The 22,702-nt window shown below is 39.9% G+C and overlaps 1 protein-coding gene across 1 annotated transcript; it reads right to left on the reverse strand.

Annotated features, from left to right (window-relative positions):
- Positions 1–9,754: 9,754 nt before the first annotated feature.
- Positions 9,755–22,018, reverse strand: ATP6V1G3 (ATPase H+ transporting V1 subunit G3). Its single transcript, XM_074152405.1, has 3 exons — positions 21,937–22,018; positions 13,953–14,053; positions 9,755–9,928 (listed from the first exon to the last, which is right to left on the reverse strand). Exons 1-3 carry the CDS (start codon positions 22,016–22,018, stop codon positions 9,755–9,757), a joined length of 357 nt encoding a protein of 118 aa, XP_074008506.1.
- Between the last annotated feature and the right edge of the window lie 684 nt (positions 22,019–22,702).

Consider the following 22,702-nt stretch of genomic DNA (forward strand, 5'->3'; position numbering starts at 1 on the left):
AGAAAAGCTGAGCTGCAGATCTCAGGAATACTTGATAAAGGTCAGAACTAGAGGCTGCTGGATCACTTTCTCTTGAAACCACTGAGTCAGATAAAGAAAGAAGAGGGCAGAACTAGAGCAGTACCCATTATTTCCAACATCTAATTATTGTATAGATATTGTTATTTTAATAAGATTAGCCAGCAGTAGTGGCAAAGCAGTAGACCCTTTCCTTCTTTGTATATCTGATAGATTAGTCTGCCCACCTGGGAGGGCAGTGGCACGCTTAGAGAGAGGCATGCTGCAGTTAGGCTTTAGATCATAGGTTGGTTAAGAAATAATTTAGATGGTTTCCTTCTCTCCTTGTACAATTAGGTACAGCTTTGCACAAGCTGTTAATGGCAGGTGGTAGGGAGCCAGCTACAAGTTAAGAACTGGCTCAAATGATGCTGTAAATGGACAGCTGGAATTTATATGAAGAAGGTTTGGAGTTTGGAGGGTCATTATTTTTAAACCAGGTCAGACCTGCTAAATTAAAATCTTTCAGTAAAAACAACGCAAATGGGATTTTTTTTTTTTTTTTTTTTTGTTTATAGTGTGCCTTTTAATCCCACCCTAGGGATAAACACAAGGAATATTCTTGCTTTCTACCAAATGTAAGAGAGACAGGTCAGAATTGCCCACTGCTTCCTGTTTAGAAAGGCTAATGCCCTAGTTCAGCCTGCCCCCCTTTACAGTCTAAGCTGATTTTAGCAAAACTTTTGTTCAAGTCGTAAGCAATTTGGTCCAGGTCAACATAAGCAGGCTGTAAAATAATTGTTGCATGATACTTCAGGAAAGTCAGATTCACATGTGCAACAGTGGGCAACAGTCAGAATGCATTCATCGGCGCCCAAACACATGCAGCAGCCTGGCAAACCAGCTCAAGGCAGGGATTGGTCTTCCTCACTCTGTGTAGGGCTTGGCACAATAGAACCACAAGCTCTTTAAGTCAAGAACTGGCCCTCTTGAAACCCGTGTTGTTGGAATGTGCTTCCTTTCGTTTCTAGTTCTCTGTTAAGACTGCTCTTTCAGTTCCCAGCTCTTTCATTGACGTACTGAAGTCTGAGCTCCAGTAGCAGCCTACAAGGTCAGCAAATGCTTGTGCATGTGCTACTAATGTGTTTCCTATGCATTTGTAACCACTGCAGTGCCAGTTTATTGGTTGACTTCTGAACTTGGTTGCTGTTAGTACCCGGCAAGACTCCAGCCTCACAAGAGCAGCTGAGCAGAAGCACGGCAGTGAAACACAAACTCAGACATGCTCGTTATGTTATACGCACCTTCAAACTGATCTTCACCTCTCGCAGACCTGAGGTTTACAAGGCAAAAGAATAGTTAAAGGAGTTTGAACAAGTCGCAGGGGGGTGAGAAAACAAAGAGGCTCATTAAACTTTATGCCTGCATCTCACCTATAAACAGCATAGTGCAGCTTTTGTTAATGCTTTTAATTTTAATTGCATGCTGCCTTAACTAGTACATATCTAATCGTATCTTTTTCCAGCTGGTATTAGAGAATGAATCTCAAGTTTAAATTAAAGTCCGCACAAGATATTGAGGAATGCTGGAGTACCTGTTTTTGTGTAGGATACGAGTTTGCTCACCATTTCAAGGAGTAGAAAGATATTTTCATTCTGAAGCACATCAGGGACTTGATTTTACTATCCACAAAGCAATTAATAACGTATTAGTATATTTGACTGCATTCAGTGTTTGCTGACAAGTCCACATGCTTCTGTGTAGAACATATTTTCTTCTGAATATGACATCTTTCTTAACCACCAAAGAGTATAAATACTGGTCTTAGTGCTTGAACGAGTCACATCTCAAACAAGTGAATCACATTTTTAAAGCACCATGCTGTATACTGGAATTACTGGATGTCTGTACAGATCAAAGCTGTGACAAATTTTCATGTTGCCTTGAATGTGGCCGTATCCACTTGTTCTGTCCAAGCAGACAGTATTCCAGGAGCTATCACAATGTGGCTCAGAATAAGTTCTCTTCTTAAAGTTATTGTCATTGAAAATAATACAGCATCACAATTTAAAGCTTGAGCTGACTGAAAAACTTTTCATGGAAAATTTTTTTAGAAAATGCCGATTTTACTGAGACACAATACTGCTTTGAAATTCTCTTTATTCTCTGTGGCTCATTTCACTGATAACAGGCTATTTTGGGAGTCAAAGTGACTGCACACAGGCCTAGAACAAACAGTGACCATGCACATTGTCCTCATTCTTGTGCCCGGTTAGTCTAGCAACTCCCTCCATCACAAGGTGTTTTTCTTTCTGAATCTGGTTTCAGATAGGAGCAGTAGTGTCAGCAGAGCAGCAGAAGCGCTGGGGCACTATGGAGCAACACAGCACAGTAAGTGCCAGAGATATACGCCAATGCAGAGCTCAGAAATTTTCACAAAACAGAGTTGATTGCGGCTCCGTTGGTATCATCTGACTTACAGGGATTCCCAGCAGCTCCCAATCCAGTCTAAGATGTTTTTCTCACAACAGTTCTACATAACCAAAAGTTTGGAAATAATATTTCCAGGAAACCTGAAATTGCTTTGGAGAGCATTCTCCTAGGTCAGGTCTAAAAACCTTTTTGATGAATATTGGCTATTTTTGGCAGTGATTAAATGGAAACTGATGAACAATTCAGGCTTGAATTTGACACAAACAGCAGGTAGGAAAGTAGTTTTTGTTTATTTTTTTCCAGGGTAGATAAATAATTATGGTCAAAACTGGAAACTGAATGAATAATGAAAATTACTTTTTTAATATAAAGGATACATATAGGACATATTTGTGCTTCTATACATGCATATCTGTAAGTAAAAATTAATTGTGTATGTTAGTAGGAATTTGAGTACTTTCAGAAATGTGTGAAGATTGTGCACATGCGTTATCTTTGAGTAAATTATTGTCTCAGTGTCACTTTTGTGGGTGACTCCAAAGGGTATTTAAGAAATTATATAGAAGAAAAAATGATTTAAAAAAAGAAAAGTGCTGAATGTTAATTTACTTATTCCAGAGCTGAATGGAAAAGCCATTAGGGAAAATATGCTGAACAGGTTTGGCAGCCTGTGCCATGAGAAACGTTTCCCGCAGCACATGTAGACAGAGCAGTTAAGTGTTAATAGGAAACAATGCTGGTTCTTTTCCTTGAAACCGATATTTGTAGATACGCTGTTAAGAAGTGTTAATCTGATATAAGACACAATTATTTCATTTACTAAATGTTCTTCACTACTGCGAACAGGTGGGAAACCAGGAGTAAGAGGTAAAATACATCCTCCTGATGCATGGGGAGCCAGGGTTATAAAGTAGGTTATAAAATAGCTCCTGAGGTTATTGAAGAGTCACAGTGTATGTTGCTGGGATGGTAGAACAGCCCTGCTGTTGTGAGGCAGAGGGCAGCCACTGGGTGCAGAGAGATGTGGATCAGAATTCACAGCAGGAGCAATGCCCTGGCATTGCCCTGGCATCCTGTCCTTGCTGGTAGGTCTCGCTTCTGCTCTCTGAGCTGCCACCATGCTTCACCTTTGCTTTATTTTAAGCACATGTATAAATTATCCCACTGCCAACAATGGGATTGCTCATGTATTTGCACTATTTCCAAGTAAGTCTGAAAGACCACTGCCACAAAATGCTAGATTTATTTTCCAAAGTGACACGTGCATGGTTAAATTACATTGATGTTACATATCCATTTTTATCTATCTGTCTATTTTCTGTAATAAATCAATGCCACAGGATTGTAAAATAAATATTTTCATGAAATTTATAGAGGGGGCTATATTGACATTGCTGATCTGTTTTATATTGCTATTTATGCTATTTGGTTTGTTACAAGTGAATTGAATTAAAAATACAGTGTTTCTTAAAGCAAAGTCTCTTTAATAGCAAGTATTGAGATAATTTTTTCTGGCATGATATTTCATGGAAAACTTGTTTTTAACCAAACTAGCAGTTTTTGGGGCACAGTTCTACTCAAAATTTCTGTTTCAAGAAGTGATAAGGAGTCTGGAGTACCTGTGAATAAATCAGGTATCTGGGGCAAGAGGGACTTTCAGGAACCACCCTGGGTCAAGTAATTCAGTTGTGGCATATCTTTCATAAAAGTAACGAGGAACCTCAGTAAGTTAATAAGCTTGCAAGTCATCAGATTTTCCGCATGCAGTCATGTCCTGTAAGTGCAATAGAGTGTATTAATAGTACTCCGATGTAACATTTTCCAAGTGCTTCGTAGTAATACTGGTTGGGTCATGTACTTCTAACAAGCGCTAACATTCCTCAGGGAAGACTCAGGGTTTGAAGTGCCTTATACTACCATAAAATGCGGAATAATCAAATCTGTGAAGGACAGGCCACTGTGAACCTGACAGGAATATATGACACTTGTGTATTGTGTAACAGGCGTTTCCTCTATTTCTGTGACGAGCTGGAGAAAATTATTTTGATGTATATGCATGGTATATACGAAGCAGAACACAACTTTACATAACATTCAAGTTTCTTACCTAATCAACTCAAGACTGTGGTGCATTCCTGGAATGGAAAATAACTGGAATTGCTGCTCTCACCCCAAAATCTTTGCCCGGTATCCTTCCCTCCCCTTTATGCCTATTCTCAGTAGCACCTGGCTCCCTATGCAGTTGTTGGACAGTCAGGGAATGTTCTTTCCACCAGGATATGGAGAAGGTGTCGATGAGATAGCACACAGGTATGATTCTCACAGGTTAGTCTTTTGGCGAGGACATCCTAAAGTTGGAACCTGGCAAGTGGCTGGGACTGAAGAAGAATTGTGTTTAGATAATGTGATTAATCTGGATGTTCTTATATGAGAAAAAACAAATCTGTAGTTGAAAGATACAGAACACTGTCATACAATTTTAGTTAAGAAAATTCCAGTTGAAGGTAATATCCTCCCATTACAGGGACCATAAGAGCAAGGGTCACTGTTTTGTTCTTAAGAACTGTTACTATTTCACAAAAGCTGTATCTTTAATTGATGACAGTATAACCTGCCTGTCAAAATAGCTAATAGCCAATGCCACTGCAAATGTTGGAAGGTGTTGCTTAGTAGCCTAAAATCATCTTTATATTTCATCCCCAGACTCAGTCAGAAGTGTCACCCTGCCTAGCTGTGTGCCCAAAATTTGACATAGCCCCTTGCTTCAGGGTTGCTCAATTAATCTTTATTCGCAGGTGTCTTTCCTGCTTTGTCTGCAGTTAAGGATGCTTCTGGGCAAGGCTGCTTGTGAAAGTACATATCTGTGGGTTCACATCTCCAGTGATTGTACGTCATGGCAGCCTGTTGTCACCTGTCCTGCTGTAGTTCCTGAGCTCTGCAACAGCAGGTCATCTCATCCCATCTTACAGGGAGAGATTGCTCACAGTCCTTGAGCTACAAAAGCTTTTAAGTCAAGGACCGAAATAATTTGTTCTGTAAAGAGCTTCACACATATGCTTATATTATACAGATAATCATTTACAAGCATGACATGTTTTACAGATTGTATGAACTTCCAGATATATTTTATTACGGAAAATATAATTGATGCAACTGTATACAAGGAATGAAATCTGATTTCAGTTAATATCATAATCCATGTAATAGTTCAATATCTGGTTCTGACTTTCCAAATCTCAGCTTCCAAACTTTTCAGAAATTAATATGAAAGTCAGTAGAAAGCCTCTACATAGAGCATTGTATTAATTCTTCATGTCTGTTTCATTTTATTTTATTTAGACTTGAAAGATATTCTATCTTACCTGCATAAGTTCAGATATCTTCCCTCATCATCCATGAATGGGAATCACATCACTGTGTCCTCATATATTATAACTCAAAGGAGAATACTCAGGGAAAAGAGCTAAAGAAAATCAGCCCAAACCATGTCATGAGTTGTATAAAACAGTTCTGGTACTTTCCACTGGTCTGACCTTTTCTACTACTTGTTGTTTGAGGCACTTGAATCAGTGGATGTGGAATTTATTGTATTCTTTTTCAGACATCAAAAGCATTGCTAACCTCTCTTGTAAGGAAGTGCAGAATTTGGCCAATGTAGGAAACTCCCTGAATTTGTTGTTTCAGTCCCAACGTCTCACATTGTGGGTGTTTTGCAGTTGATTTTGGTGGGATCAAATATAGACCTTGAATCAGCTCCATTAATTTTATTGATTACTGATTTGCTGATAATTAGAAGATACTAATTGAAATCCTAGATGTGTTAATCACTGTTGCTATGTATAGTTATAACTATATATAGGTGGGAAGGATGATAGTTACTCCTTCCAGAGTTTGACTTCCAAGGACGTGAGGGAAATCCGTGTGTCTGAAGTGGTGTTACGGTCAGGTAACCACCATTTTCAAAGGAATAGTGTGGCCTGAGAGATGTAAACCTTCACAGGAGCTCCTCAGGGATTTGCTAAGACCCTGATTTCAGAGGTATTTATGAAAATAAGATTTACAAAGGTATGTCTGCTATCTATATGCATCTTTCTATTTCTTACATTTGCTTGTGTTGTGATATGTGAGATGTTGCCATTTTATTTGGCAATTGCATTGGTACATAATTGGTAACTATGTGTCAGGGCACTGTGAGGGTTGAGGGCTCCCTGGGGCCAGGGATGCTCCCCAGGGGATGGCAGGGCAGGACCTGGCAACCAGGGCCTGTCCCACCCCAGCCAGGGCAGGCAAGGGGCAGCATTTGGCACCTCCCTGGGTACTGGGACGGGCTGAGGACAAGCTGGGAACATGAGTCATGGTGAGAAGCACGTCATGGGGGGAAAAGAACGTGTAGTCAGGGCCCTTACACACATCATTGAACTGAATGGTTAAACCTTGAGGGCTTGCTTTGCTTACGGGTGATCTAACCAGTCATTTGTAATCATCCGTGTTAGGAAAGTGCTAATACAGAGTAAGCATTTTTACTTTTTTATGCATTTGAGAGCATTTTGAAATTAAACCTCCTTCCTTCTATTGTTTCTTTTTCTTTTGTATGGAATGATTATTTGCCGTTGTCCTGAATACGTGAATGTCACATATAAGATGTTTTGTGCACTTGTAAATTCAGCAGGCATTTTCTTGGCAGCTCAATATTCCATTAATGCAGCTGGTACTTTACACTCGTCATTTAAAAAAGCCCCACAATATCTTGCCAAATTACATGAAGTCTAATATGGCCTTTACCTTCGTACAGCTAAAAGTAGTGGTGTATCCACCCTTTCCCTGTCCAGAAGTAGGAATGAATGTAGAAGAGTGCAAATGCACAGTGCTCAAAGCTCTTGGATTTATATCTTTCAAGATCAAAGAGCTAATCATAATGAATTAATTCCTTTTTCATGAGTGGTACCTCTTCATTCTGGCCACAGTTCAAGAAAATAATCATGTTCAGAAAGTCTGAGTACCTAAGACCCAATTTATACCTCAGGTATGCAGGAGATGGCAAGGGGACAGACAGGACGTTGCCATGACTGCAGCGCAGTGGCACCACGTAAGAGATGGTACAGATGTACTGTCCCCTCCAGGCAGTGCTCATCCATGCTGCTGGTGACTTCTGCTGTCCCCCACAATGTGCTTGAGTTTTTTTTTGTCAAGGAGGGTGTATTCATGGGATAATGTATTTTAAAGAAAGTTTAAATAAGAGATGTGTTCATGGCCATCAGGACCAGAAGGGCAGAGTAGCCTTGAAAGGAGGGCGGAAGCTTTGCAAGAGAAGCAGTTGGTGACAGCGGACGGATTTTGGCAGGAGTGAGGGAAAGTGGAATGTAACAAAAAGCAGCAGGGCAGTGCAGGAAGACAAAGCTTCATTTCACATAATCTGGGTTGCTGGCCTCCCGAAAAGCTGCTTCTCTAGTTTGCTGCCCACCAGGCTGTGGCAATTCTGCTGTCTCTGTACAGGGGTGTGTATTGTTATCCCCTACAGCTGGCAATGGGAACCCCATTGCTTTAGTTCTGCAGCTGAACCTGCAACATTTCTGTGTGTTTAGAACTGATAGCTGGTGGAAAGGGTGCTGAGGTGGCCCAGAAGGGAAAGAGGAGCAGTCCTGAACATTAGTGAGTTCTTGTGAGAGATTAGCATCCACCTTGGTGACCGTTTAAGTTTACAGAAAATATATGCTTCCCAGCTGAGGGCTGCACTGGGACTGCAGCCATGACCCAAACTGGTCAGGAGGCAGGTGGCCTTGGCAATAAGGCAGTCCTGACTGCACCGTGCCACGCAGGAGGGTGCCTGCGCTGGCTCGTGTGCATAGGCTGGGACTGGAGTTCCTTCATCCCCGCAGTAAATCAAAGCCTATTACAACTTGATTCAAGGCACTCCTAAATAAATGAGCCTTTCAGCTGATGTCAATAGGATTTCTAGTCTCTTTCCCATTCCTCGGCATCCTCACATCCCCAGAGAATATAATCAAGCACAGGAGACTGTAACAATCAGGGCTTGGAGATTATGTAGCATCCAGGCGCAGCTTTGAGGAGTCATGTTTGCTGACATTAAGTTGACTACAGCTTTACGGTCATTTTACACATGACAGCATGTCAGCTGTGTAAACCTCGCCGGAGCAGGAGATTGCCTATGACTAGCTGCTGTAAAATTGAAATGATTTGTCTGTGTCTACGTGGACTGAAAATCATGGCTATTGTTTGCTAGTCATTGCAATTTCTCAAGCTTCTTTTCTAATTCAGTGTAATTTTGTAGTGGAGACAAGGCATCAAAGGGGTACATGATGCAAGTGTGTGCCAGACCCTCACTTCATCACTGCCTCCCATCAGATTTAATGGGCTTCACCTTGAAAGCACCAGATCATATTGTATTTTCCTAACTTCAGTAGAATTTATTCCAAGGGAAATCGGTGCCATTGCAGAGGGAAGTTATTACTTGAGGTCACTTACAGTAACAGAAATGAGCTTTAACTGACATGATTTCTGTGAACAACCTGTGGATTAAGGTACCATTTAGCATAACTGGTATAGAGTTTGAGCCCATGGATTTCTGTGCTTTTGGTGTAACTGTATAGATAATAGTGGATGTGCTAGTCTGCACCTTGCACCAAAGCAATTTTGTAAATAATGATTACTCCTGTTCTCGTTTTTCAGACTTAACAAAGGTATATAAAGTTTGTGGTGTAGTTAAACAACAGGACAATGCTTTGAGTATGGCTTTTGAACATAATTCTGTACAACTCGTCTATATTTTGCTTTAAATTAGTGTAGAAAAATGGGAAATGTTTTCACCTATTCTTTTTGACCAGAAGCTACACGGTTCCTATATGTTCCATAACCTGACCACTCTGTGTGTGACAAGGAAAACAGAAATGCTTTATTTTAAGTTTTTGTGATATTCTATTTCACATGACTTGAACTACAATAAAGACTGGGATAAATAAACTTTATGCAACACTACATCCCAGTACAGAACATTTTATAAGAGAAAAGGAATAAAGACTCCCACTGAAAAGCTGCTGGTGTCAAATAATCATTTATTCTGCTGTTGTTGACTTACCCCCATCTAAATGACAGGGGCTTAGCTACCAACAGGAAACAATATTCCAACAAATGCTTGTGAAACCCTATATAATTCTTGTCACATCAAAAGCCTAAGTGGAACTGTGTGCTTTTGGCTTTAGTGTTCTTTTTACTCACACATACAGAAACAATAGATGAGAAAATATTTATGCTTATCAAGAAAGAAGGCTGCTTTTTACAAACATTCTTCCCCAGCTATCAATAGATCTTAAGTTGCGTGTCTGAAGTTTGGGTGAACTTCAGGGTTGATGTCACATATTGTGCTCAAAAGCTTTTTCATCATGCTCTCCATGTTCTTGTGGTAGCTGCTAGTGAGGTTTCGGACGGTTTCCTTTGTTTGCTCTTCTATTTTAGCAGAGAGGTTACCTTGGGAGCCCATTACCTGAAAAACAGAAGTTCTCTGAGCAACATAAAGGGTTATATATGACTATGTTTATTGTACTTTTCTTCATCTGGCATAAACATAACGCAAACACATCACAGTGCTTCCTAACAGTAAGGGTATGATCTAGGTTGAACTGTATGCGTACAAATAGGATTAAAGGGAACTCTTTCATATGCTCATTAGCAAGGGGAATCTCCCCATGTAATGAAAGTTTCCCAGCTCACTGTGGGGAACAACATTGTACATGCTTTGTCTTTTATATCGCTCATTTTAATTTGTTTCCTATTTTAATGACTAGTGAACTAAGTTCTATCACCAATGTGCTTCGTTTGGCCTCACTGAGAATGAATGTGAGTGTGGCTAAGGAGCAAAACATGACAAAGCCTTCCTGACAATGCATAATTACAGTTTCAGAGTACTTGAAATGTCTTCAGCAGTTAGTGATGTATAACCCTCAACAGGCCTCAGACAAGGTCTTTTAATGTTTCATTTTCTTATCTGGCAAAATACCAGACAGCTTCTGGCACAGTTAATATCAGGACATTCGCTTAGAATTTAATTGACTTTAGACTCGCTGAACATTTTAGCAAGGTTATGTTATAAACAGATGTATGCGTTCCAAATCTGTGACTTTGCTCCCTCCTCCCCCACTGCCCCAACATCCCTTGAATTCTTCTCTTATGGAAAAGTCCTTCAGATATTGGCAGAAAAATTGGTTTCCAGCTAAAGAATTCCATGGGGGAGAGCGGAAGACATTGCTGCACTTTGACAAGAGTAAGAAAGGAATAAGTAACATATTCTTCTTGTTCATGCCATGGTTCTCTGGGGTGGACTAGCAGCTGAAGCTAACCTGGGATGTTAGTGGGATACCTCAAGGATGACCAGAAACAAGGGAGGAGTCATTAGCTTTATTTCCTGTGTGATTTCAGCCCAACTTAGTCCTCAAAAGAAGGAAAAGCAGCTGAGTTAAGATCTTTTGCACAAATTACCTTTGCAATTCTATTTATCCGTACCTGGCAATGTAGTAAGAAATTTTTCTGTAATCCAGATTTCCAATTTGGATGAAATACAGGATGTAAAAATTCAACAAGGGCAAGTGTTAGGGTCCTGCACCTAGGGAGGTAGAGGTTAGGGACTGACCTGCTGGAAAGCAGCTCTGTAGGGAGAGACCTTGGAGTCCTGGTGGACAACAAGTTGACCATGAGCCAGCAAATGTTCCCTTGCAGCCAAGAAGGTCAGTGGTCTCCTGGGGTGCATTAAAAAGACCGTGGCCAGCAGGTCAAAGGAGGTTATTACCTCCCATCTACTCTGCCCTGGTGAAGCCGCATTTGGAGTACTGTGTCCAGTTCTGGGCTCTCCAGTCCAAGAAGGACAGGGAACTACTGGAAAGAGTCTAGTGGAGGGCTATGAAGATGATTAAGGGATTAGAGCATCTCCCTTATGAGGAAAGGCTGAGAGAGCTGGGACTCTAACCCGGAGAAGACAAGGCTGAGGGGAGACCTTATTAATGCTTACAAGTATCTAAAGGGTGGGCTGAAGGAGGATGGAGCTGGATTCTTTTCAGTGGTTCCCAGCGACAGGACAAGTGGCAACAGACACAAGCTGGAATGCAGGAATTTCTGTCTGAACATGCGGAAAAACGTCGTTACTTTTAGGGTGCCAGAGCACTGGAACAGGCTGCTCAGAGAGGTTGTGGAGTCTCCTTCTCTGGAGATATTCAAAACCCGCCTGAATGCATTCCTGTCCAGCCTGCTCTAGGAGAACCTGTTTTGGCAGGGGTGTTGGACTAGATGATCTCTGAATGTCCCTTCCAACCCCTACAATTCTGTGATTCTGTAGACATAATTGTAAATATTGGGAAAAGATTATAGTTTGCCATAGTACCTATTTTTAGCTGGCCTTTTATGTTAGCTTTTAGACAAGTTGTAAGGGTCCCATGTGAGAAAGATTGTACAGCTTAGACCAGATTTATGAAGCTGATTTTTTCTACTGGGGAAAATAAATTTCTAGAGATCCCAGATGGTTGCTTGTTATCCAGCTACTAAATACTTTTGGAAAACCTCAGGAAAAGTACTGTAATTTTAAGAAGAGCCTCTGCAGACGGGGAACCTGCTCTCACAGTTCATGCTGATACTGTAACTGGAGATAGTTGATTCCTACTCTTCTACATATTCTTTTTTCCCTTCTTTTGCTTCTGAATTTGAAGACCTTTTTCTTGTCAGAATGCAGACAATGCTCTACTTAGTCTGTGATTTCTGCTGACCTTGAAGGTCTGTCCCTTATTTTGCCCATACTGGTTTTATGCTAGTGTCATTCTAAAGTCGCTAAAATGTTACATTGACTTGGAAGCCACAAAATTCAGAACTAGGCTGCACATCTCCAGTTCAGTGATCTCAGACCCTCAATACAAACACCACAAGCACTAGCAAAATTGCTTTGAGATTTGGGCTTAAATTCCGTATATTTTGAAAAAAGATCTTGTGCATTGTCAGTCTAACCTCAAATTAATTGTTTTTTTTTTCTATTGTTGCTGTTGTTCATTCTGGACTCATGTGGAACATCTCATAGTATGAGAAAATTTACCCTAGATTGGATACAGCGACACAAAGTAAGAGAAGGAGTAGCATTAAATGAGACTGACAAAGAATTAAAAATATTTGTGTCCGAACACCTTATCCAGTAAACTGAACTGGGCGTCAGACTTCCCTCTGCACTGGCTTAGCTGGAACTCCTGACTGCCTTCCAGGCACAGGTTAATAATGATGACATTTGTCTGGGTAGATAAGTGTTCGACACAATGGGGTCAGGGAATGTGAAGGAGGACTGCAATGATCTTGTACAACATGCTGTCATTTGAGGAGCAATATGTGCTCTGTCCTGCTTGTGTGAAATGTTCAGTCGACAAACAGTGGCCTTTCCCTGCAGCTTTAATTTTGCTTGGGATGAAAAAATTGAGTTCACACCAAGGTAACATCTTTTCTTTTCTGCTGTTTCAGACCTAAAACAAGAAGTCTGTCTTGAATGAAAAGGTGGACAAATTTTAGAGGTGTTTTAACTTTAGAGGTGTTTTAACTTTATTTTAGTGTCAGTAAACATCTGAAATTGTACCTATGAGACAATTCTACCTGGCTTGGCTGTGTGACAGTGTCTGGGGGGCTGGCAGTGTATGTTAGAGACTTTGTGTGTATATCTGTTCCTAAGGCTTGTGATCTCTGCTGGAAAATGTTTTATGTGAAGTGTGACTGCAATGGCAGTTTTGTAAAGCAGTTTTTATTTGACCTCTTTGGCTTTTTTTTATGTGGCTGCTTTTGCACATGTAGTTTGTGCCTTTGCATGAAACAAGTAGGGACAAAAACAAGAACAAAAAACGCAAGGGGAAGGTTACAAAGTAAAAAGAGAACAGTTTGTGAACCTTCATGGAAATACCAGAGAAGACTGCAAGATGGCATAAATGTATAAAATGTACTACAATTCAGATACGAAAGTATCAGCCAGACCACTTTTACTTATGAAAACATAGTGGAAAAACTCCAAAGTTTTGATGATTTCAGTTCATCAAAGATGAGTCTTGTATGCAGTCAAAAAAGTCAGCTAAAGTGGAACAGAAATAGAAAGAAAGATTTTTAAATCTTTGCTTTTACTGAAACCTTCACCTTACTGAAACCTCCACCTTACTGAAACCTCCAGTTTCACGACAGGAACGAGTTCTGTCTGGAGTTAAATAAAGAGGACCCAAAGGTATTTTTCCTTAAGGGAGATACATCTTCAAAGGACAAGCATGAACCAAATACAGAATCTGGAAAATTGTAGTGGTGAAAGTCCACACCACCTTCTACAAATGCATTCAAAGCCTGTGAAGAGGTAAAAATGAAGCAAATACACATCAGAGGTGATCTCTCTGTTTAATCAGTATGATTGCATTGCTTTGCAGAAGTCTTCCATGTAACACTGTTTGAAGCAATTTGTGTTACCATTGACTAGCTTGGCACTATAAAAGAACATATGCTGGTTTCTTACTCACATTTGTTTGCTTGTTCCTAAATTCCTTCTCCCTCTGTAACCGGTAGTGGTCTATCTCAGCTATGGCTTCTTCTTTGGCCTGCCTCAGCCTCTTTCCCTTTCCTAATGGGGCAAGAAACACGAATTTACTTCACACGTGTCACTGTATCCTAAAAGATTAATCTCTCTAAATCAGAGGTATTTTACATGGCATAGTAAAAAGGACAAAACTTTGAGCAAAGTCAACTGCACAATAATGGTCAGAAGAGCCAAAGTGATTTAGGTAGGGTACTTGTTAAGTGAAGGCCAGTCACACACATACCCATCTTCGGAGACCAAATCCCTGTTCGAAAGCACACATCAAATGAAAAGCTTGTTGGTTTGCTAACAACACGAGTCTTTTTGCAACTACACATTTTCTCAAACACAAATGCCTTTTTTTTTTTTTTTTAAAAATCACAGCTTGGTGTTTAAATAAATATCTATCTTTCTTTCATCAGCAATAGTAGCAGCCAGATAACAGATTTTAGTTGTCACTGATGGGAAAAGACGTTATTCTGTAAGATTTGCTGTATTGATTGGTTGCCAGCGTCCCTTCATCCCACACCAACTGGATTCTGTTTAGAGCTGGCAGATTTCCAAAATACTGCAAGATATGTCTTAACCACTACCAAACTGAGTTACAACCTTCATGCTTTGTCCTCTTCTCCCCTACTCTTTCCCCCTAACATTTGTTGAATGGGGAGGTGAGTGACCAAGAGAAAAAGAAGGTCAATGGTATTCTCTACCAATGCATAGAAAATGTGAAAGTGATTAAAATGTTTTTATGCGAAGCAAGTGTTGAACATGTCACATCTCTGTCTGCCTGTTTTGTATAATGTCAGTAAAGTTGCATGGATCTCCCCAGGGCTCTGCTATACTACTTTGTGAGGAAAAAGTCACTTTCTAACTGATGGGGCTGTAAACCTCTTGCATTGAAAGTTGACATGTTATATTTGAGACACCTGGCCTGATATTGATTTTGGGTGTCTCTTTCCACTGCACAGCTAGAATTTTTGGAGTGAGAGGGGATAAGCTTGCTCCTTTTTAATGGGAGAAATGTCTTTGATGGCTGAAAAAGGTATTGCTTAGTTGCTTAAATTAGGATATCACAAGAATGAGAGAGTGGCAGCTAGACAACTAAAAAACACGTCTTGATCTGATGCATGAAACATCCATTTATTTATTTACTTATTGTAAATACATACTTAACATCACTGAGGAATATTTTTGTAAGTTTTTTATTTTAAAAAAAGTCTTTCAATTCAAGCACTAAAGTTGAAAACCGTGCCTTTTCTGAAATCCTAAGGAACATTCTTCAATAGGCTAGAAAGACAAGCAGTAGTAATTCTGATTTATTTTCTCCAGGCTGCTACATTGGATTGGTTACACGTGTGCTGGGCTTCTGAAGCCTTATCAGGTGTGGCATACAGCAATCTGGTTCCACTGAGCATGGCACAATGAGGAAACTGAATCTTGGGAGAAAGACTGTTGTCTTTGATACATCTGAGATTCAACAAAAGCCTGGGTAAAATGCCTGATTCAGCAGTAAATTATTTGCCTAGTTGATGGCTCCTTCTGAAGTCATTTGTTGCAGATGGGTGAGTAGAAGCAGAGAGATGCCTGAAATGTGAATTTCATTTTAATGTGTTGATTCCTGGACTGTTTAATATTGTGGGTGTGCTTATTGTGGGAACTAGGGTGTGTGATTGCATAAAGGCTTTTTACAGGCAGGAGCAACCTGGTGAGAAACTAGATAGCTTTACTGACTCTCAGTTCCACCAGTGCAGTGTTCTCTTGTGTAGTTAATTACGATTTTTGGAGTCCTTCTGCCACCAAGGCACTGTGCTTATATATAAAGGAGCAGAGAGGCAGTTTAAATCCTGGGATGTACTTTCCCAGATTTTGTATTTGTTTGATAAGGGCTGATCCCCTCAGCTTCTGCTGCTCACTGTATGAAGTCTTCGGACCAGTATGTGTGAACTGACAGATTTGTGTAAGAGCCTGACATCAGTCTGGACAACAAAATTTGGAACCAGGTTTAGGTTTGTATTTTTGAAGTTTCCCTTATTTTCCCCTCCAATTTTGGACCTGATCAACCTTTTAAAGAATTTTCCTCTAGGAATGGAGCCGTGGGGTGATTCTCTGGAGCTGGAAGTTGGGGGGAGTGACTACAATGAAGCTCTGCCAATTTCACCAGCTGAGGAACTGGATCTCTATAGCAAATTAAATTATTTCAAAATCAGTGGGATTTTAATTTCAAATTCCATCTGGGGGGCCATCTGTAGTAAATATGTTGCATATTTGGCCACCAGATAGTTAAATAAATCCATTTAAAATGCACTAAATAGAAAGAGATTAACTGTAAAACAACAGTTCATTTGCCTCTGACAATGTAGCTGGTGAACCAAAAAGTATATATATACATACATGTCAGCTCTTTATAGTGCACTGGAGTGAGCACAATACATAGGGTGTCACTGTAGGATGGCAGCCATTTCATTTTTCCATGATGCCTTTAGGATTGGCACAGCAGGAACCTGCTGCTTCCTATTTAATTAAGTGGAAAAGCTGTGAGTAAATTACTGCTAGTTCAACAACGTTGTGGACAGAATCGGCAACTGCCAACATATGCGATAGTGCATATGCTGCACCTGATTAAGTTAAGCAGAAACTAGAGCTTAACCTGCTGTTTCACTAGAGACAAACCAAAATTAATTAATTGGTCTATTATTAACCACTTGTCTGCTACCTTAGTTGTGCAATACGGGATTGCCTTTTCAAAGTCTTGCTGATCTTCTGGATGGGATTCTCTGCAGAGCCGAGCTGAAATCAAACCTTACACCCTGAAGGGTGGCAGAGCATTGAAATTCATCCAAGATCATGCAAAAAGAGGGCAAGACATACAGGAGGATGGATAAACCAACTTGTCCGTATGACATTTCCTCTAGGACCAGAAAAGTGAGGTACAGACAGCTCCAAGTTTGAAGAGACTTTTGCCCCAAAGAGCATCCTGTGGGGGCCAGGTTTGCTGCTGCCACTTTGTCCCTCCTTCCCATCCTTGAAGACGGGGAGCAGCAAAGCAGCTGTGCTATGCCTGGTCTCCTTGTCCACTGTTGTCCATGATTACAGTAGCTGACAGCCTATTCATTTCTAGGTATGACATTATATTGGCCAAATCTTAATCAACTTTCTGCAACCAGTCAGCCCTGTATTAGATTTTCTTACCTAACCTGGGAAGGCATTATTAGCAGGGAGAAAGGTTGTATTCTTCTTTCTAGGTATTTCTGTGATGTTAATGAAACACCTAGATCTGGTTAGATTGAAAAGAACTGGTGAGGTTTTTTAGAATGTTTGGGGTTTTTACATCTTGCAAGAAAAAGATAGTAGAAAGCAAAAATGTTGCATTCTAATTTGCTTGAACAACAAAAGTTATCTTACTTTCCAAAAACTACCATGCTAAAATTGGTTTACTGTTTTCAAACATATCATCTAGGCTTCTAGGTGAATTTCTGCATAGAAATCACGTCATGTGAAGAAGTTGCCAAAAATTAGTCATATTTTCTTTAAATACGACCATTTCTGTTGTTTTCAAGAGCGTTACATTTTCTGCAAAATGGGATTTAGGGATGTTCATTTTGAGCAGACTATTTTGCACTTTTAATAAAATACAGTAGAAGCAGCTGATCAGTATGTATAATTTTTTCAGTAGATAAAATACACTCTGGATATTATCCAAGACAGTGCCATAGATATACAGTATCTTATTTTGATTAACATTTGGTTTTAATCTGATTTCCTGAAATCTTTCATCTGAGTTTTCATTTTATTAGGCACTAGAAATTCAAGCCAAGATATAAAAATCTTTAGCAAAACAAGTTTTGCTACATCCAGCGTTCATGACACGTTTGTTTCCCTTGTTTTACTCAAAAGGATTTTCAGGAATTGATGTCTTGGCTCTGACAATGCTTAGTTATTTCTGGGATCCAAATTATGCTTAAAGCAAAAATGATAGATAAAACAGTGCTGTGTATAAAAGGCCAAAAGATTCAGACTGTTTTGGTTTGTGTTTAATCAGTTTAATAGTTTCAGCCTTGCATGTGTACATTTACCATCAAACTATTAATAATTTATCAGGTATTAAATGACATCAGCCAATGATACAGTAAAGGTATTGCAAGCCAGGATAAAGGTTATTGAGCAAGAAGTATGAAAAAGCCTGAATAGCAGACGTTTAGCACTATCTTTTTTGTTTGCTTCATGTCTATAAATATAATTTTGTCTATTTGCTAATTTTTCAGTTATCCAAAGTGGATTTTGCATTACAAACAGCTGCTCATATGTCAGCAAAAACTCAGCCCATTATCTGTTTATATATATACCTGTTTATATACGTGTGTTCACGCTACGTTTTGATCTGGTTGTGTGAGTATCAACTGTAAACACTGAAGGGTTTGCATAAGGGTAGTTTTGCTTATCACGTTTCCTTGAAAATGGCTTTTCCTGGTTGTGTCCCATGAACGATCTGCCTCTTGTTCCTCTCACATGACAATGTAAATAGAATAGTCGGGCTCATTGGTATGGCGGTGTTGTGCAATGGTTGTTTGCGGTGGCAGAGGAGGTCACAGGAGCGGTGTGGCAGGGAGGGGACTGCATTAGCACTGGCCGTACAGGTTCCCTGCTCTTGCTTCCAGCCCGGATCTGCAGGGTGCCAGGTCCTGAGCAGAAGCTGCTGATCTGAACTGGTACCAGGTGGATCTGGGCTGGTGTTTCCTGGGGTGAAGCAGCACGTCCTTGCCTCGTTTCTCTGAACTGTGTGTGCACAGGTTAACAGACTGCACTGGATAGATTGATTGCATTTCATGTATTTCCTTTTATTTTAGTTTTTATACTCAGAGACAAACTATACAGTCCTTTATGCTGATTTAACTGCAGAATCATTGTGGGGATGAGACTATTTGAGTAATTCTGACTTGGCATGACCAGATTTGGCATTAAAAGGATCCCTTTTGTCCTTGTATCTAGGGTGGTGTGGTGACATTACTATGAAAAACATTAAGGACAACATGGAAATTTTAAAATTTTTTTGTAGATTCTCTGCAAATCTATTGTAATGTTTAATATAAAAATTATTTTCTAGGTATAATTTTTCTGTTAGATTACTATAATGCTTGGTTTAGCACAAAATCCATGTTGGAGTAGTCCTTAGAAAAATCAGAATTAGAAACATTAAGGCCTGACCTTGCTCGTGTGATCTGCGAGATCTAAAATTCACAAGAGCTTTGCTGTTCACAACCTAGTAGAAACTGTTGGCAGTATTTAACATGAACAAAAAGATCCACCAAAGTCTTTAGGCTATAGATGAATACGCCACGTCAGCAGTTATTTGAACCTTTTGCGCTTGATCTGCTTATACCTTGGAATAAAATCTCTTAGAAATGCTTGAGGTTTTTCATGGGATTGTACAGAGCTGCTGAGGCTGGAAGGAGCCTCCAGAGTTTACTCAAACGTTCTGCTGAGAGCACGCTTGGCAAGGGCGGCTTGATCAGGGCCACATCCAGTGGGTTTTGAATGCCTCGGTACAGAGGAGGCTCCACAGCCTCTCAGGGCAGCCTCTTCCTGGGTTTGACCTCCCTCACAGTTAGAGAGTTGTTTTCTTATGTTTAAGTTCATGCCATTGTCTCTTGCCCTTTCAGTGGATACCACTGGAGTCTGACTGTCTTTTTACCCCTCTCCCATCTTTTTTTTTAATTTCTTTTTTTTTTCCAGATTTTTTCTGTATGAGAAATTTTTATTTTCCCTTGTAATTTTTATAAAGGCAAAAAACCATTTCACTTTAAAATTAATAGAGAAGAAAGTCATACTGATGAAATATTTTTACTCTAAATATTTTTACTGATAGCAAGATTCTTAATAGCTGTTTTTCTGTAGTTGCTGAACTACTCCTACCTCAGCACTAATATACTGGTTGTGCAGGCAGCGGTTTAAGTCAAGTTTCTGACTCAGAGGTGTCCAAAAGATACTCTATCTGTAAGAAGCCCTGTGGTTACCAGAAGCACTCTGTGTGGGGCTGAGGTGGTGACAGGCAAGTGTGGTTTTTGCAGAGTTGAGTAAATGCACCTGTAACCATGTCTGGATTCCACAAGACACTCATCTTTGGTCATTATTTTTATGTTACAACAATGTTTTTTATTTTTTGAGTTTCTTAATTTATGAAACCTCTTTTTAACTGGCTGTTTAGAAAAAGAAAATCTGATTTTTTTTTTTTTTTTTTTTTTTTTGTAAAAACAAAAGCAAAGCAAACCAAACAAAAAAAAAATCAAAACCAAAAGTAAAGGGTACATCAGGCTATTGTAGCTAGAGGCCTGATTCTGCAGCCTGCGTTCAGACCGAATCCCCACTCCCTCCGCTGGCGGCTGTGCCTTTCCAGGTCACACACTTTCTTGCTTCTTGCTCCTGGGAACTGTGCATTTCCTCTGCCCTACATGAGAATGGAAGAACCATCCCACTTAGAGCACCTCGTTTGGTTATATTAGGGTCAAATCACTTAATTATTCCTTGCTTTTGGGCTTTCAAACACCATTTTATGAGCCTTCTCTTTTATGAAGATGGGAGATATTCCCGTCCCCCCCACCCCCGTCCCCCCCCCTCCGCTCCCCGTTCCTTTCGCAAGGCACAGGCAATGGCTGGGTGCTCAGGGAAGGGGTATTGCCTTCCTACTTATTTTCTGTGTGCAGTTGTACAAATTAGTATGCCACTAATAATTAATGAACACACAACAATGCTGATTTCTGTGCAGAAGGATGACAGGAATTACACAGATTATTTTTGTTCAGTTTCTAGTTCTCCTTGGAAAACAAAATATATTCCTTCATCATACTCTTGAAGCACATGATATCATCTTCATGCATTTTAGTTGAGTCCTGCAGGACAACGTTGTTTCCTGCTACTGGTTCCTAAATCAAGATAACTCCATGAAACAGTATTAATGTTTCACTGTTAATGCAGGTCAGTGACTCTTGTGGTTGGTATCTGCGATCCGGAGAATAAGGTCACCGTATTTTGCATTAAAGCACTGGGAGATGAATGCAGAAAATGAAGGAAATAGATAATGGAATGACTGCCAGGAGAATTATTTCTTTGATTTAAATTATTTTAGCAGATACATTCATTTTTATATTTGTTATTATTACTTTTTTGCTTGTATTTGACTGCAATAAAAATATACGAATTTATTATTATTGGATATCTACACATGCTTTGCCCTCGGCATTTAGGCACTTAGCAAACAAGATGTTTATTTTAAATTGAACATTTAATCACTTGCTGATTGCTTGTACCAGGTAACAAGGCTTACAGGCGTGACCTATCGCAGTACTGACAGTTCTTGTGATTGTACTGTGACTTTCATTACTATTATTTTGCCAAAGTTTTCCTTTGTTTTTGTATAATTTTTTTGAAGCCCAGCTGAGATTAAAAGGCAAATTACTATATTTTGTAAGTAAAGAGGAACACTTAAAAATTTATACAAGACCTATAAAGAGAAATAGCCTGGAGTCTGGTGCTCCAGAGCTGGCAGCACGAGGTCTGTAGGTTTCTAGTTTAAATTCCTAAGGAAGGCTGTAATGATGTAATGTAAATGTAATTGGCATTGAGATAAAGCAAGGATAAATCTAGCTGATGGGATGAATATAACAAAGAAAACCTTGTTTAATGTAATAAGGCACATGCATGTGCACACACTCAAGCACACACGTGCACACAGAATTTTAAGCAAACTTTGAATGTTCAGGTTTGGTTAAATGCCTGGCTGCAGTCAAGGCACAGCACTAATGCAAGTGAGGAGAAAGAACAGGAGCAGCACAGCTGTGTTGTATACAGATGAGATAATGTGTTTTTCTGTGAGCCACTGTAATTCTGAAGATCTTACAATAGAAAACTACAGTAAAAGCAGGCCAGCTACTCACTTTTTTTAGCTTCCTCCAGTTTGTCCTTGGCACGTTTTTCTGCCTGCAGAAGCTGCTGGATTCCCTGAGACTGGCTGGTCATGCTGATTGCTGAGCCCAGTGCACTTCTGCGGAGCTCAGAGGGAGTTTTATACAGTCGTTAGGTTCTTCCTTGTGCTTTTTGTTCTGTCTGTTATTACAACAGCCTTCCAGATTGCACCAAACCAGCCGGCTCTGCCTGGATTGCTGCTGGGCAAAAAGGCCTGCTAGCGTAATCAGGAAAACACAGCAGCAAGGTTGAAAGGAATGTTCTTCCCTCCTCAGGGTCACCGAAAATCTGAAGTTTCCGATTAACACATTGGGAAAAGAAGAGAAGAGTACTCCAAGTGGCTTGTACTTTAATGGGGGTTTCAGGTTTTTTTGATCTTCTGTTGCTGAAGCAGAATGTAGTTAATCTTGTCAGAGGAACTCAGGAAAAAAAAAAGGTGTTTCTTGGAATTTCCTTTTAATAAAACTTCCTATGCATGTGAAGAATCAGACTCGGTCAGCAAGTAGTTGTGGTTGAACACAGTGAACTGATTATAGGCTTCTGTTTGGTGTTACTTTTTAACATTATTCATTAGAGTTTTTTCACTTTAAAAAGAAATAATTGAAAATTAATTCATTAGGGACTAAAGTTTAAAAAAAAGTACGTGGTAGTTGAGGTGTGCTCTGTCTTTTAATCTTCCACAAGGGAGATGAGTGCTGTGGTGGGAAGCTGTGGGATTAGCTTGAAGATAGAGACTTT

The sequence above is a fragment of the Numenius arquata genome, chromosome 8, assembly GCF_964106895.1.
Source record: "Numenius arquata chromosome 8, bNumArq3.hap1.1, whole genome shotgun sequence".
In the NCBI taxonomy this organism is placed as follows: domain Eukaryota; kingdom Metazoa; phylum Chordata; class Aves; order Charadriiformes; family Scolopacidae; genus Numenius; species Numenius arquata.

What these genes read in the sequence shown, in the direction of transcription:
- ATP6V1G3 (XM_074152405.1), bottom strand. Translation starts at nt 22,018, where the DNA reads ATGACCAGCCAGTCTCAGGGAATCCAGCAGCTTCTGCAGGCAGAAAAA. An exon ending in ACTGGAGGAAGCTAAAAAAA is followed by an intron (nt 14,054 to 21,936) that starts GTGAGTAGCTGG and finishes TTGCCCCATTAG; the next exon opens with GAAAGGGAAAGAGGCTGAGG. An exon ending in TTAGGAACAAGCAAACAAAT is followed by an intron (nt 9,929 to 13,952) that starts GTGAGTAAGAAA and finishes TCTGTTTTTCAG; the next exon opens with GTAATGGGCTCCCAAGGTAA.